Source organism: Dermacentor albipictus, chromosome 10 (genome assembly GCF_038994185.2).
Source record: "Dermacentor albipictus isolate Rhodes 1998 colony chromosome 10, USDA_Dalb.pri_finalv2, whole genome shotgun sequence".
Taxonomy (NCBI): Eukaryota; Metazoa; Arthropoda; class Arachnida; order Ixodida; family Ixodidae; genus Dermacentor; species Dermacentor albipictus.
Genome location: NC_091830.1, coordinates 96,051,477 through 96,064,150, shown reverse-complemented (window position 1 = coordinate 96,064,150; position 12,674 = coordinate 96,051,477). Strand labels below are relative to the sequence as shown.

The 12,674-nt window shown below is 45.1% G+C and overlaps 1 protein-coding gene across 4 annotated transcripts in view; it reads left to right on the top strand.

Annotated features, from left to right (window-relative positions):
* LOC135921471 (centrosomal protein of 290 kDa-like) overlaps window positions 1-12,674 on the top strand; it is a 216,803-nt gene that overhangs the window by 139,849 nt on the left and 64,280 nt on the right. For all 4 annotated transcript variants that reach the window (XM_070528010.1, XM_070528007.1, XM_070528008.1 and 1 more), the window contains 4 exons: window positions 352-430; window positions 2,303-2,414; window positions 2,473-2,510; window positions 8,604-8,723. In XM_070528010.1, coding sequence (XP_070384111.1) covers window positions 352-430; window positions 2,303-2,414; window positions 2,473-2,510; window positions 8,604-8,723 — 349 coding nt within the window. The remainder of the gene's footprint in view (window positions 1-351; window positions 431-2,302; window positions 2,415-2,472; window positions 2,511-8,603; window positions 8,724-12,674) is intronic.

The following is a 12,674-nucleotide window of genomic DNA, read 5'->3' as shown; positions in this document are numbered from 1 at the left end:
TGCCCAAATATTCCTTGCGATGTTTCTTGACGCATATGTCGAGGCATTCGCAAAGTGTTTAGCGGACACTAATGTACTGTAAGTACTGTTTTAGGGGATCATGTCGGATTCTCAAGTACTCTTTCTCAACAGGACACCAGATGTTCTATTGGATTACCTGCAGAAAAAGGAAGTCTTTTGTAGAGTGAAGAGTTTGCTTGTAAGATAAGCTATTGAAGAAGAAAGAACAGAAACCGATGAAATCTTTGTGCGTGAACTTGCTCTCTGTGCTCGCGTTGGGTTGCTATAGTGAGCGAATATTTTCTCATGATTACACATATGAAACAAGGTTTGGATATACATTCGTTTCAGATCAGCATCAGAAGCTCAGAAAAAGTACCTGGATAACTTTGCCCAGACGTCACCCCTGCGGGATTCCTCAACAGAGAAGGTATGTTCCCTTTAAATCTTCGAATGCTTCTTAAGTACTTCACATTGCGCTCTTAAGAGCAGTTATCGCGTTTACCAGATTGTATCCAGTTATTTCCCTCTTGTAGTTGCACGAAATAATTGTATTTATTTTTTCAGTACAAAAAATGGGAGTTACAGTCTACAATTACAAATACTGCTGCTGGTTTAACTAAAAGGCTACGTCTATCTGTACGACGTCGCGAGGTTTAACCGAAAATTATTATGTGTAAGACCGGTCCATCTGCGGCACGCGTGAACTGGGCGGCAAAGTTTTATATTGAGTTAATTTACGGAAGGTTAGCCTATGTTAGGCCTTGTACACGGGTGAAAAAGGGACGAAACAGGTGCATTATTACGGTAGCCTTGTAAGAAATAGCTCTGCAGGACGGCGATTATTCACTTTAGAAGTCTCAGAGTACATGTCATTTCTTGTCGGTAGCTGTACTCGCCACAAGGCTGAGATTTCCACGTTCGACAATATGAGGCTCTTCGCACTTACGCCCAAAATGGCGCGGCCATCGCGTCGTACAGATAGTCGTTCCCGGTTCACCCGCACTACGCCGTACGAATAGACACAGCCTCATAATAAATAAAGCTGTGGCAACCCAAAGCTCTCTCGCGGACATTAATCGGCTGCTGGGCGCGATGTAGTAATCAGGTTTCTTTTCTTTCTCTTTTATTGTCCTATTTAGCTCGAACCATGCCGTATGTTTAAAAAGCGGAACAATTGTGTCGAAGCGGTGCGTTTCGCACGGTGCTAAAATACTGCTAGGCCAAAAGCAAAGGCCGAAGCAAATCTGGCCTTAGCTGATTCTACTTGCATTTGACTCCATTTTCGACGTCAGAGGTGGTGCCTCAATGCGCGTTTCAGCGACGGCTCCCACCAGGCCACAATATGTAGTCTAGAAGGCTACGTCCCTCTGACTGCATTCCCGGGAAGCAATCGCCGAGCCGGTAACACTTCATGGGCGTCACTGTGGAAAGCATTGAGCTCACTGAACTACGACAACAAGAAAACGGCGCAAAGACCACAGCAGCCCTTTTTATTGTTGTCGTCGTTTAGTGTGCGCGAAACATTCCAAATTGATATAAAATCGACCAGTCCGCCTTTCAGTCTTATGCCAATTCATGGGCGCAATGCTTTAAAACTCAATTACACAAAACTACTACATTCTATAAAACGGCGCACGCAGCTACGGAAAGTCATTGCAGAGCCGAATCACCGCCACTGCCGACTACAGTCAACATTACCCGCCACATGTATTCCGGGTGCCCCACTCAACATCGAGAGAAGACGCGCGCCCCTTTGCAGAAAGCGAGTTTGGTCGCGGCCCTTCACAGAAGACCACTTCCTTTCCACTGGCAGTGCAAAGAGCCAGAACTTGAACAGTACTTTGCGCCGGAGAGGATTGAACATATTCCTGGTGTGTCGAGTTGTATTGGAAAAGTAGAAGTTTACTGAAGCGGTTACGGTAGCGAATGATCTAAAAAAACCGTATCGTCAATCTTACACGAAGAATATCTCTCTCAATTGATAACAAGACCCAACGGAAGGGTGACCTTTCTTTAATAATGATTGTCAGTCGGAGAACTTGCACCGCTGCGCACTTGGTCGTCCTCCTTGTCGACCGGCGGCCGTAGTTGGCAGCTTACTTCGCGTTCGTCACTATAATTCCTATTTCTGTAAAGTTTGAATTACATAACCTCGTGTTTTAAATGTATTTTTTTCTAAATAAGGGAAAATCAGACATCCGCCCGTTCGTAGCAACTGGTCCCGGCAATTTTTTTCTGTGGGAATTGCTAAGAAATTTAGTACAAGAGCATCAAGGAAGCTTCGTTTTGCTTTGTTCAGATCCAAGTTGCTCGCAACGGTCGCGAATCACCCGGCAGTTTACCGGACACGAAGTCTATGTCTTCGTTGCATGAGGTGACGAGAAGTCCAATCATCATTCACGAGGAAAGCGGTAAGGAAGGAGCGTAAATGGCTGATCTTCTTAGTGATGTAGTAATTTATTTTTGCAGGTAAATCCAAAGAAGAAACATCACTGGAAGCTGGAAAGGCAATTGCCGTCATGATTTTCATTCTTCCATTCACCAAAATATTGTCTCCATAAAGTATTATGCCTTTGTTGGGGCGCCTTGTTTAAGTGGTAAAACAGAAAAGCTGGCGTTCTAAGTTACCGCTACGTCTATCGCGTTAAAGCTGTTGCTTTGTCTGGAAGGAAGCACGCAGTCAGGTAGCGATGCTTGCAGACTCATGAGGCAGCAAGCAAGGCAGGACGCCAGCAGCTGCGTATTTACATGTAATTAAACACTCTGCGAAAATACGAACCACTATGATAACTTTCATTCTGGGGGGGGGACGCAATATACATTGTTTAAATATAGGTGCTGCGATCGTCGAATACAGGACGGCAGTAAAAGAGGGCCCGTACCTCTTGAAACTTCGTAAGCATAATCTTTCTAATTGGGTTCACAGCACATAAGCTGTGGCAGCCGACCTTGCTCTTTTATTTGCAACAAGGCCATTAGGAAGACTGAGCTCCGGTTTTAACGTCTACGCAATTTGAAGAATTATCCGTTCGCAGACACTGCCTGTCTTCACTCACGCTGGAAGGTCGTATGAAATACTATTCTGGAGGTCAGTTGATTTCTTTGATGGTCTTAGGGCTGGCGCGGTAGCGAGGGTAGCAGAATTGTTTTCATTTTTACAAACCAGATGGCGCCACAGCGATTCCCGCTGTCGACTTGGAACACTTTTTCACTGGCGATGATGACATACTAAAGCTAGATATAATAAATTTTGGCTAAAGCACGCTTTGTAGCACGCTTCATATTCTTTTTTACGGCTACAATATTGTTTTTTATTTGGACAACAATGTTAATTGGTCGTAACTTCTTTTCGATGTCCCGTCACTGTGGTTGCTCCTCGGCGCGACAGAATTTGCCTGTCACGTCGCTTTTCGCTGTCATTTGAATTTTGCGCACATGTGGTTGCCGCCTTGCTCTTGTCATTCTATCATCGTCCTGCCATTATTGTCATGCAACCGTCATGCAATTCGTTGTCACACCGCCTTAGTGAAGCCGTCGTGGTCGTTCAATGGCTGTCATTCGAGGTTCGTCATAAGACTCTCGTCACTGTCGTCCTCACCCTCTAACCCAACCCAGTGGTTCAAGTTGTCAAATAGCTTGGGCCAATACGTATGGGCTTGTGGTTGTGATGCTGTCGTTGTCATTGTATCGCCGTCATTTCAGCTTTTTCATCTGGCACTAGCCATACCGTCGTTTCTACGCCATCGTCATCATAGAGTCGTCGTGCGTTCGTTCTCTCACTGCCATAATGATGTTGTCGTAGTCGTTCAATCGTCTCACTCCAGTTTGATGATCTAACTCTCGTCATGGAACCGCCACCACACCTATTCCGTCCAAGTCGTCAAGGTTGTCTACTAGCCCGGTATGTGTTTTTGGTATGAGCACTAGGTATGTATTCCGGGTCATGATGCTGTTGCTGTAGTCGCATCGCCGTCATTCCAGCTTCGTCATCCGACTCCCCTCATGCCGCCTTCAGACAGTCGTCGTCATGCTGTCATCATACTGTGGTCGTTTTATCCTTTTCACCACTGCTCTACATCATTGCATTGTCTCGTCATTCAGCCGTCACCTTACAGCCTTCCTCGTTTTTGGCGCCGTCAACCTTTCTTCGTCATTGTATTGCAATCAATACAATTGTCGTCGGTCAATCGTGATAAAGCCATCACTGTCTTGACATTGTCGTCATAGCGTCGTGATCATACTGACGCTATCATACATCTGTTATCAAACCGTCGTCGTCATGCCGTCTTGGTCGTGCCATCCTTGTCTCGGAGGCTACGCGTGGACTTCCCAGCAGTGCCACTAGATAGCGCAGCGTGTTCAGAATGAAGCGCGAGAGTGGAGCCCGGTTGCTGCATGTCGCGTTTCTCAGCGTTCGCTCGCACCTATGGGCTATGCATTTCGGAGGCCATGCACAAGCTACGCGGCGGCGGTACTATATGGTGCCAGGTGTTTTTAGGGAAGCGTGAAAGAGGAATCCTGCTGCAATGCACGCCTGATACATGAGTCGTTTCGACGGTGGCAATAAATTTTATCGCTATATTGATTCAGTGCTAATGGTATTACCGTCGTCAGTAATTGTAAAATGGGTGTTGCCTCAATTTTGTGTCTCCGCGCCCTTTTTCGTTTTTTTTTTCTTTTCTTATAACACTGGAACATGCCTTTCTAACGATAGCTGTTATAGGCGACTCATATAGTGGTTGGGTTACCAAAACTTTACTTATAAAAGCACGATTTTTTGTCAGTATTGGAACTCCGAAACCATATTGCGAGTGAAAGAAGTTAATTAGCAGCCGCTGCCGCCGCGAAAGAATGCTTCCCCTAGCAGCTGGCTGTGGTAGTCTATATGAACATCTAAAATACAAGAATGCCACTCTTACAGTGAGGACAGGCTGAATGAGCCAGAACAGATGAAAAACTGAGGACATCTGGCCGTTGGCTCCTTCAGATTTTCGCCCAAGCTTGCCATGACGTTATCGATTTTAATGGTATCCGCTTGAACTTTGTCAACATTTTATCAATAAGATGAACGACATGCTGTTCTAAAAGATAAGAACACTTAGTTTAGCTAGTTTTAAAAATTATTACTGCAGCGCAATTGCTCAGATACGAGAAATTGGTATCAAACACATGACCTGACAATGAAGGGGCAGCGCTAGGGTTGTTGGCACGAAATTAAAGACATTGCTTTTCGCCTTCATCACATTTTGTAATATTCAGTCATATATTGCTAATTTCAAGAAAATATAGTTTGTAAGCAGCGGCGCTATAACATAAGGCTATTTCAAACTATGCTATTCCAAAGGCGTTTGATTGCTATTCCAAAGGCGTTTGATTGGGCTTTTGAGGCAACGCTGCAGTCTACCGCCCGATGCTTACGTCGGCGGTTACGCAAATTTGACGTCAGGAGATTGGAATAAAAACACATTAATAGTTTTACATTATAGGGTCCCATGGCGCTACAGTCTAAACTCATATACGGTTTCTGTTTAGCGTCCTTATAAAACGTTTAGCTCCCGCCGCGCTTTTGGGCTTTATCGTGAGTGCACAGGGCGGAGGCTAAACGTGCACGTCTTGTCTACGGCGGCTATTGACTTTCCCGGTGTACGGTGACAAAAAATTTTTCGCCAACTGTTCCATTCAGCTAGTCTGCAGCTCTATTCATAAGCTATCGCCCTGGTGAAAGAATATAAACAATAGGAGTTTCGAGAAGCCAAAGATAGACAGGAAACAACAGGAGGAAAGAGTTCTGCATCCCCGCTTCTCCGCCACTGGGAGTATGCGTAGAGGAAGGCGACTTTGACTTGAACCATGACTAACTAATGTTAAGTTCTGCTCAAAAGAAAATGGTTTGCGGGCATCTCCTAATCTTTACTCCAGCCCGTATGTCATAAACCAATGTAACAGATGCGGCACATAATAGTAGGCCAGCGATCGCATTTCTGCCTGCCCACGTGTGGTAGCCCAGTCGCATCGGCGCTACGCGCCTAACCTCGAGGTGGCGGCTGGGGCGGCCGCCCACCACGAGGTCATTGGCCGCCATCCCGGCCGCGGCGGCTGCATTTCAATTTCCTCCAATACTCTAACGGTTTCTTATCTCGAATGGTCACCACTTATTCCTTGCATCATCTTTGAATTCGCACGGGTCTCGCTGGTCGTAATTGAATATTTGTTTCATTCGTTTGCAATGAGCCGATCCGTTTCCGGTCTTTTATTGCCGCACACGTGTCTCTTCCCATGGAACACATTTTCTCCGGTGTGTCTTTGTCCTCACGTGGCCAGCTCGGGCCTTAAATAGCGACGCACTGTCATGAAACTTATTTCGCCTGTTTTCTTTCTTGCCGTTTTTGTAAATCTCCATGGTGCCTTCTTTTTTTTGCATCCTTGGCATCCCACTTACCGTGTGTTTCTCTTGCTTTATTTATATGACTCCTCAATGTCTATTTACTCGTTCAATTGCTACTTGGTTGCCAACTTTCTCGACCTCTTCCTCCATTCCGTATCCTCGATTTGAGGTTCATATATTTAAGCCATTTAGGCGGCCTCTCACCGCAAGACAGCGGCATCTTGTCGGTAATCCCTCGCTGCAGGCCAGGAAACCTCTATAATTTCTGTTGTTACGCCATTGTACTTTTTTTCAGCGCCACGTTTATTGGTTTTTCGAAGCTTGCTCAAGTTCTGAGAAAAGAGAAGCACCTTTACACTGACGCTTTATCCCTTGTCTGTTGGACATGGGTAATTCTGTGCAAGTGAGAAAAGAAAACTGCAATTCTATTTCGAACTTTGGAGGCCACTAGTGTATTGACTTACCTAAGAAACTGGTTTTCTATAATAAGAATCTGAATTCTGGTATAGCGAGTGGCATACCAGGGCTTCTTTAACTGCACCTAAATTTAAGTACACGAACGTTCTTCCATTTGGTCCTTCCGATAGCACTCGTGACCTCGAGCTCAGCTGTGATACGCAATGGCCAATGGGCTGTCGTGGAGGGTAAATGAGTTTTTCTTAGCAAGGAAAATATTCTGCAGAGACTTGAACATCGTGACGGCAACCAGCTTGCCTAAGGCGGGAAACTTGACGCTCAACGATTCTTGCCATGACATGACCGCTTTCAGGGGGTGGTCACAAACAGTTCTGCGCCAACCTAGCGGTGGTTACTATTCGTAAATAGTGATGTGCGCTAAACTAAATTGTTTAAATGTTCCTAATCGTTTAATTATTGAGTTTGACGATTGCTGAAAGTTATGCATGCCTATTTAGATAATCCATCTCAAAGAATACAACTGCGCCATCTGCCACACTAGATTGTTTAAAATTGTGTGTAGTTCCTTCTCAAAAAAAAAGATACTCCGAAAACGAACCATCGTAGTCAGGAAGCCAGTGGCCTAGCAACAGGGGGGGGGGGGGGGCGGGGGGCCGTGGGCCCCGGGTGCAAGGGACCATAGGGGGGGGGGGTGTCATATACGTCTGAAGACACCCCTCTTTCCCCCAGCTACACCCGGGGAGGTGGGGGGGTGATAGAAGACCTATGGGCCCTGGGTGCCAGACGACCTAGCTACGCCACTGCAGGAAGCACAGTCCAATTTTCTTGCTGGTATTCATTGTTTTTTGTTCACCGGATGTAGGGCTACCTTCTTCCTTTATCCTGACTAAGTGGTACACACCTGCCCGACGCACCATTTTACCGGACAGTTCGCAGTTTCCAGCTCATTCTACACTGCGTGCCCTGCCTTGTTTTAGCCTTATCTCGGCTGCTGTGTGCAGCGCTACAGCTCCGCCTGCAAGCGCTTCAATGGCGGACATAGCAACCGTGCAGCCCACTGCGAATATACACCATAACCGTATACTGCAACTCCGGGTCATGTTTTTCGCATGTAATTTTGTGAGGATGTTTTTACAAAGATTTACCGCCACAAGAGCGAAACCACAGCGCATTGTATTGGTATCACTGTATCACCTATGTACAAAACGTATCTACTTTGCACTGAACGAAAGTTAAAAATGATTTCCGAAATAAATATTATCCTACAAATTTCTGCCGATGTTTCGGAAACCATAATCACCAAAGGCTGTTTGTGATTTCTGCGCCCTCAGGTGGCATGTCAAGATGGTCCTACGTGTGACGACACGCTTATGACGCATAGGCAGACTCAGCGGCAGCAACATCAAGGCTTTTACTCACAACAAAGCTCTGCTTGGCCTTCACTCCAGGATGCTGCAGGAAGTTTTATAAGTGGCCGTGCGTTTCTATCACCAATAGTAGGTGATAATCCTGGTCTACTAAGAGTGCCGAAACGAGGATGTGAATTTTGGCACATCGCTTATGCTTCCAGTATGCTGGCATTCTTTTGCCTCCCTTGTCTCTTTCAATAACTTGTATGCATAAGCAGTATGACGAGGGCCAAAGCACATGTCAGTCACAAAGCTTTTTACAAACGAGAATAAGGCTGCCTTGTAGTCAGAGAGTTTGGTAGAGGCAGTACTTGATTCGTTCGTTTTTCTTGTCTTTCTTTATCAGTGGCTTGAATCTGTAGCTGAATGAGTGTTACGCTTTTACGCAGGACACTTCAGAGACACCGGTGAAGACAAAGTTAACAAAACACGAGGATGGGAAAAGGGACGAGACTCCACCCTTACAGAGGCACGAAGACAGCATGGATGGTGATCCAGAAGCAGCAGACGTAAGACAGAATAAATTATCCTGGTCCAACAAACATTTCGAAATCTATGTTACGATAAGGTTTCTTTAGGCGTGTAATTAAATTGTGTAAATTGTCTGAGCCTGCGCAACGTGTTTTGCAGCTTAGGCATTTCCTGTCTGCCCGGATATTAGTAAACCGCAGAAAACCCCGCCACCATGGCTACGCGATTCACGTTACCCGGAACACACTGTCTACGGAATCGGTCCACTTTTCGCCACGCCGTCTCCGAAGCCCACCGAGTTGACTGCTGCACTTTTTCCAAAGTTGCAGAAGGCGTAGAAAACATCGCTTTAATAAAGGAACTGTGCCGTTAAACGCGTGCAGTTGTTGTAGTGATGAGATTTAGATATCGTTCTTTTTTCTTTCACAGCATAACTTCGTAGAGAAGCTGGCAACCGACACATCTGTATACGAGCAGTAAAGATGGCACTACGTGGAACTGGATTCGTTATATCAGTCATATTTGTTACATCAGGTATTCGTTATATCTGTATTGCTCTGCGTATGAGCTATTCGGTAAGACAGTACCACCCAGTGGCAACAGTCATGGTTGGCGAAGTACGAATGAACTTAGATACTTTGCTTTAGAAGCAGAAAAAAAAATGAAAACGTCCGTGGGATCTCAATGCAGTCGAGCTTCACATGGTCCTTGGGTTTCATCAGTGGGTAAACATTGTTTATTGTATTAATATAGGTGAAGTCTTTCGCAATACGACGAAATATAGGTCCCCAGATAAAGGCTTCATAGAGAACAGCCGCTCCACGTACATGCGTTTCATGGAATTTTGCTTATTTTCTTACACAGAGCACAGTCAGCAGTGGCAGTGCTGCCAACGTATAACACTATTCTTTGTTGTTCTCTCACATTTTACAAGATGAAGCATCGCTTGCTTTTCCTGTTAGAGATGTTGTTGATGGAAAAATAGAAAATAAGTAAACAAAAACGATGGAAGCAGTTTTAAGTAACTGAGTCATGGGCATGCCCGAAAAGGGGAAAGCACCTTGTCAACTATGGCTGAGCAAAGAAATGGATAGCTTTTACATATAAGTTTTATTTAGCATGCAAAACTGTTTACTGACATATACGAAGTAAAATATTCTCGCAGATCATAAAATTGGCAAAAAAAATATTGCTACATGTAATACAATACTACACATGCAGGCATTAAGGCAAATAAAACAGGACGCACGTACACGCGAGTGCTTGCAAACGGCACCAGAGCACACAGTGGACAACCAGGGAACAAGTCATTTTTTGTCCACCGTGTTCTGTAATCATAAGCCATGACTTACCAACTTACCCATCAATACGGTCGCCATAACGGCTGTTTGAGTACCGCCGAACCAATCGCGCATTTTTCACTACAAATTGCTTGTGTATATACGTTTCTGACTCTTTAATTCTTAAACCAGCATCTATGTTTTCAAAGTTGGGTTTCCGCACGTTCCCTCTAAATTCCTCGACAAACCTGTCTCGGGTGACATAACTGAATAATTTCAGATTATCCGATCACTCTGGAAGGAGTTCAAGTGCAGCAAGTACACTACAGACTCCAGAACGTTGTTCTGGCAGGAAAAAGAAATGCGTTTGGGTTTAAGGTGCCGACACAAAACAGTAGGTTATAAGCAACGCCGCGGTACAGAGATGCCTTTAATTTTAATAATCTAGGTTGTTTTCATTCGCCTTCAGCTAACTACACGAGCGTTCCCGCTCCAAATGCCGCCGGTAATCGAGCTCGCCGCCTTGTTCTCCGCATCTGAACTCCGTAGCCGCTGTGCCACCGCTGCACGTTTCTCGCGAGAAAGGCTTTTGTTCACTCTGCAGCTTCACCATTTCAACCTTTCTCGTGATCTGCCTGCGAGTCACTGCAGACTAACTAGCAATGAATAAACAGTAGATGTTCTTTAACGTTGTCCTTAAACGAGCCCGATCATCTCGTATGCCACAACTGGGTTGCTGCATATCGAGCACCTCAAAAAAGAAAAGCCGGAGAAGAACAGTACTTTGCGCAAATTTTCGCCGTGCATTGAGGGCTGGTTGTCAAACTTTGCGACCTTTGCTTGTCTTCTTTCATCGCCGACGTCGCAGTAGGTTCATAGGCGTACTTACTCCACTTGCCTCCCCACTGTCAAAGTTTTGGAGATTGGGTGGCAGATTCTGCCATACCCTCCCCCCCCCCCACCACAAACACAGTTTTCATAGCTGGCACTTTCGGTTGCACGCAGAACAGTTCCCCAAAACTTTTCTTAGTAGAGTAGCCAAGTGAGGCATGCTTTTCTATACTACGTATCTCCTGCTTAGGGATCAAGGGTTGTCTTTTGAGCCCCCTTAGGACGCGCTGTAGCGGAGGAAGCGCGGTATTCGGCAGACACGCCCGCGTTCCGGAGGAGGCATGGAGCTGGGCAGTTCCCGCGCTAACAAACCTCTACTTGCGCTACTTGAGTCGTGCCCAGTTTTCGGGGGCCCCTACATTCCTATTTGAAAATACAATCAGCTTCCTATCTTTAACTCGCAGGCGAGAGGGACGTCCGCATAAAGTACTGTAATCAGCCGCGTCCAAAGACTGGTGTGCATTACGGCATGAAATCGTTGGGTTATCGAAGGCTGAAACTATTTACCCTCCTTCGAGAGAGAGCGCTGCAGTCTCGGTATCTAAAAACATATAGCGTAGTAAAATAGAGTTCCAGTCTCAGTATCTCATAAACATAAAACATCCGTTCAAACCTCTTACAGGTAAACCGGGCAAATTTCGTAGCGTGATCACGACTTATAGTATATACGTTCGCGAAAATTACCTTGGTCAAACGTGCAGAGCCATTTCAAAAGCAATAGAGCACCGACTTGAACTTTTTCTCAAGCCATGTGTCACTTCTGACTTTGCCATTTGGAATTTCAGGTAGTTTCTAAATAACAACTGCACTAAATACCGACACAGGGGCACATTTTTGAACGTATTGCGAGTCCGAGACAGGCTGCTGCAAGAGCGCTTTGCTGCGAGAGAGAAAGTATTGGTGTAGCCAATGGAACGCCGCGATTTCTGTTGAGGGTTTCTGTGGCCGAACCGCGAGAGTTCCGCCTAGACATATACAGCTTCATTTAATACGAAGATAAATGTATATGTTTTAAATGCATAAGCATTTCTATGCCTATCCAACGAGAAATTTGTCCGTCCGTCACGTAAGAGAAATGCAGTGGCTCATACCCCTGCAGTGGGGTTTCTGTGAGCGGACCACGAGCGTTTCGCCTAGACATATACAGCTTCGCTGTAAAAATACTTATTCAAAGTGTTAGAGCACGTGATACGGACTATAAGCGTTTCGTTTAGGATCATACAGCTTCGCTGTAAAAATTACTAATTAAAAGTGTTAGATTACGTGATACGCCAACCATGAGCTATCCCTTCTGGTGTACTTAAAGAGTTGTAACTTACACCAGCTTCATATTTCATCGAAAGGGGACAAGAATCATGGTAAGTGAAATGTAAGACAAAATGTTTTTGTTCCTGGTCTAGTTAGAAGCGTTGTAAATAATAAGAGCTGTCATTTTCCTCCCTATCTCCATTTGTCATAAGTCGTTCCTACTTGGTTTCACCGATCTCCTCGTTGAATTAACCAAGATACTTAGTTAATATTTGGTGAAAAGAAGCAGCGCGTTACGGGAAATATGTAGGTAAACAGAAAAGATAGAAAACGTGTTATATTTGCAGTAAAGTACGCCTGCAAATGATCCGTAACATAATGATTGTGTTTTACGAACGAAGCAGAAATTCCCGTTGTCCTGGAAGAACTATCAACTCAATCGATAACATGGGCGCTACAACGTAAAACTAATCCAATATGTTTTTATTACACACTTCTGACGTCTAATTTACGTAACCGCCGAAGTAAGCATCTGGCAGTGACATCCAACGTTGCCTGAATTGCCCAATC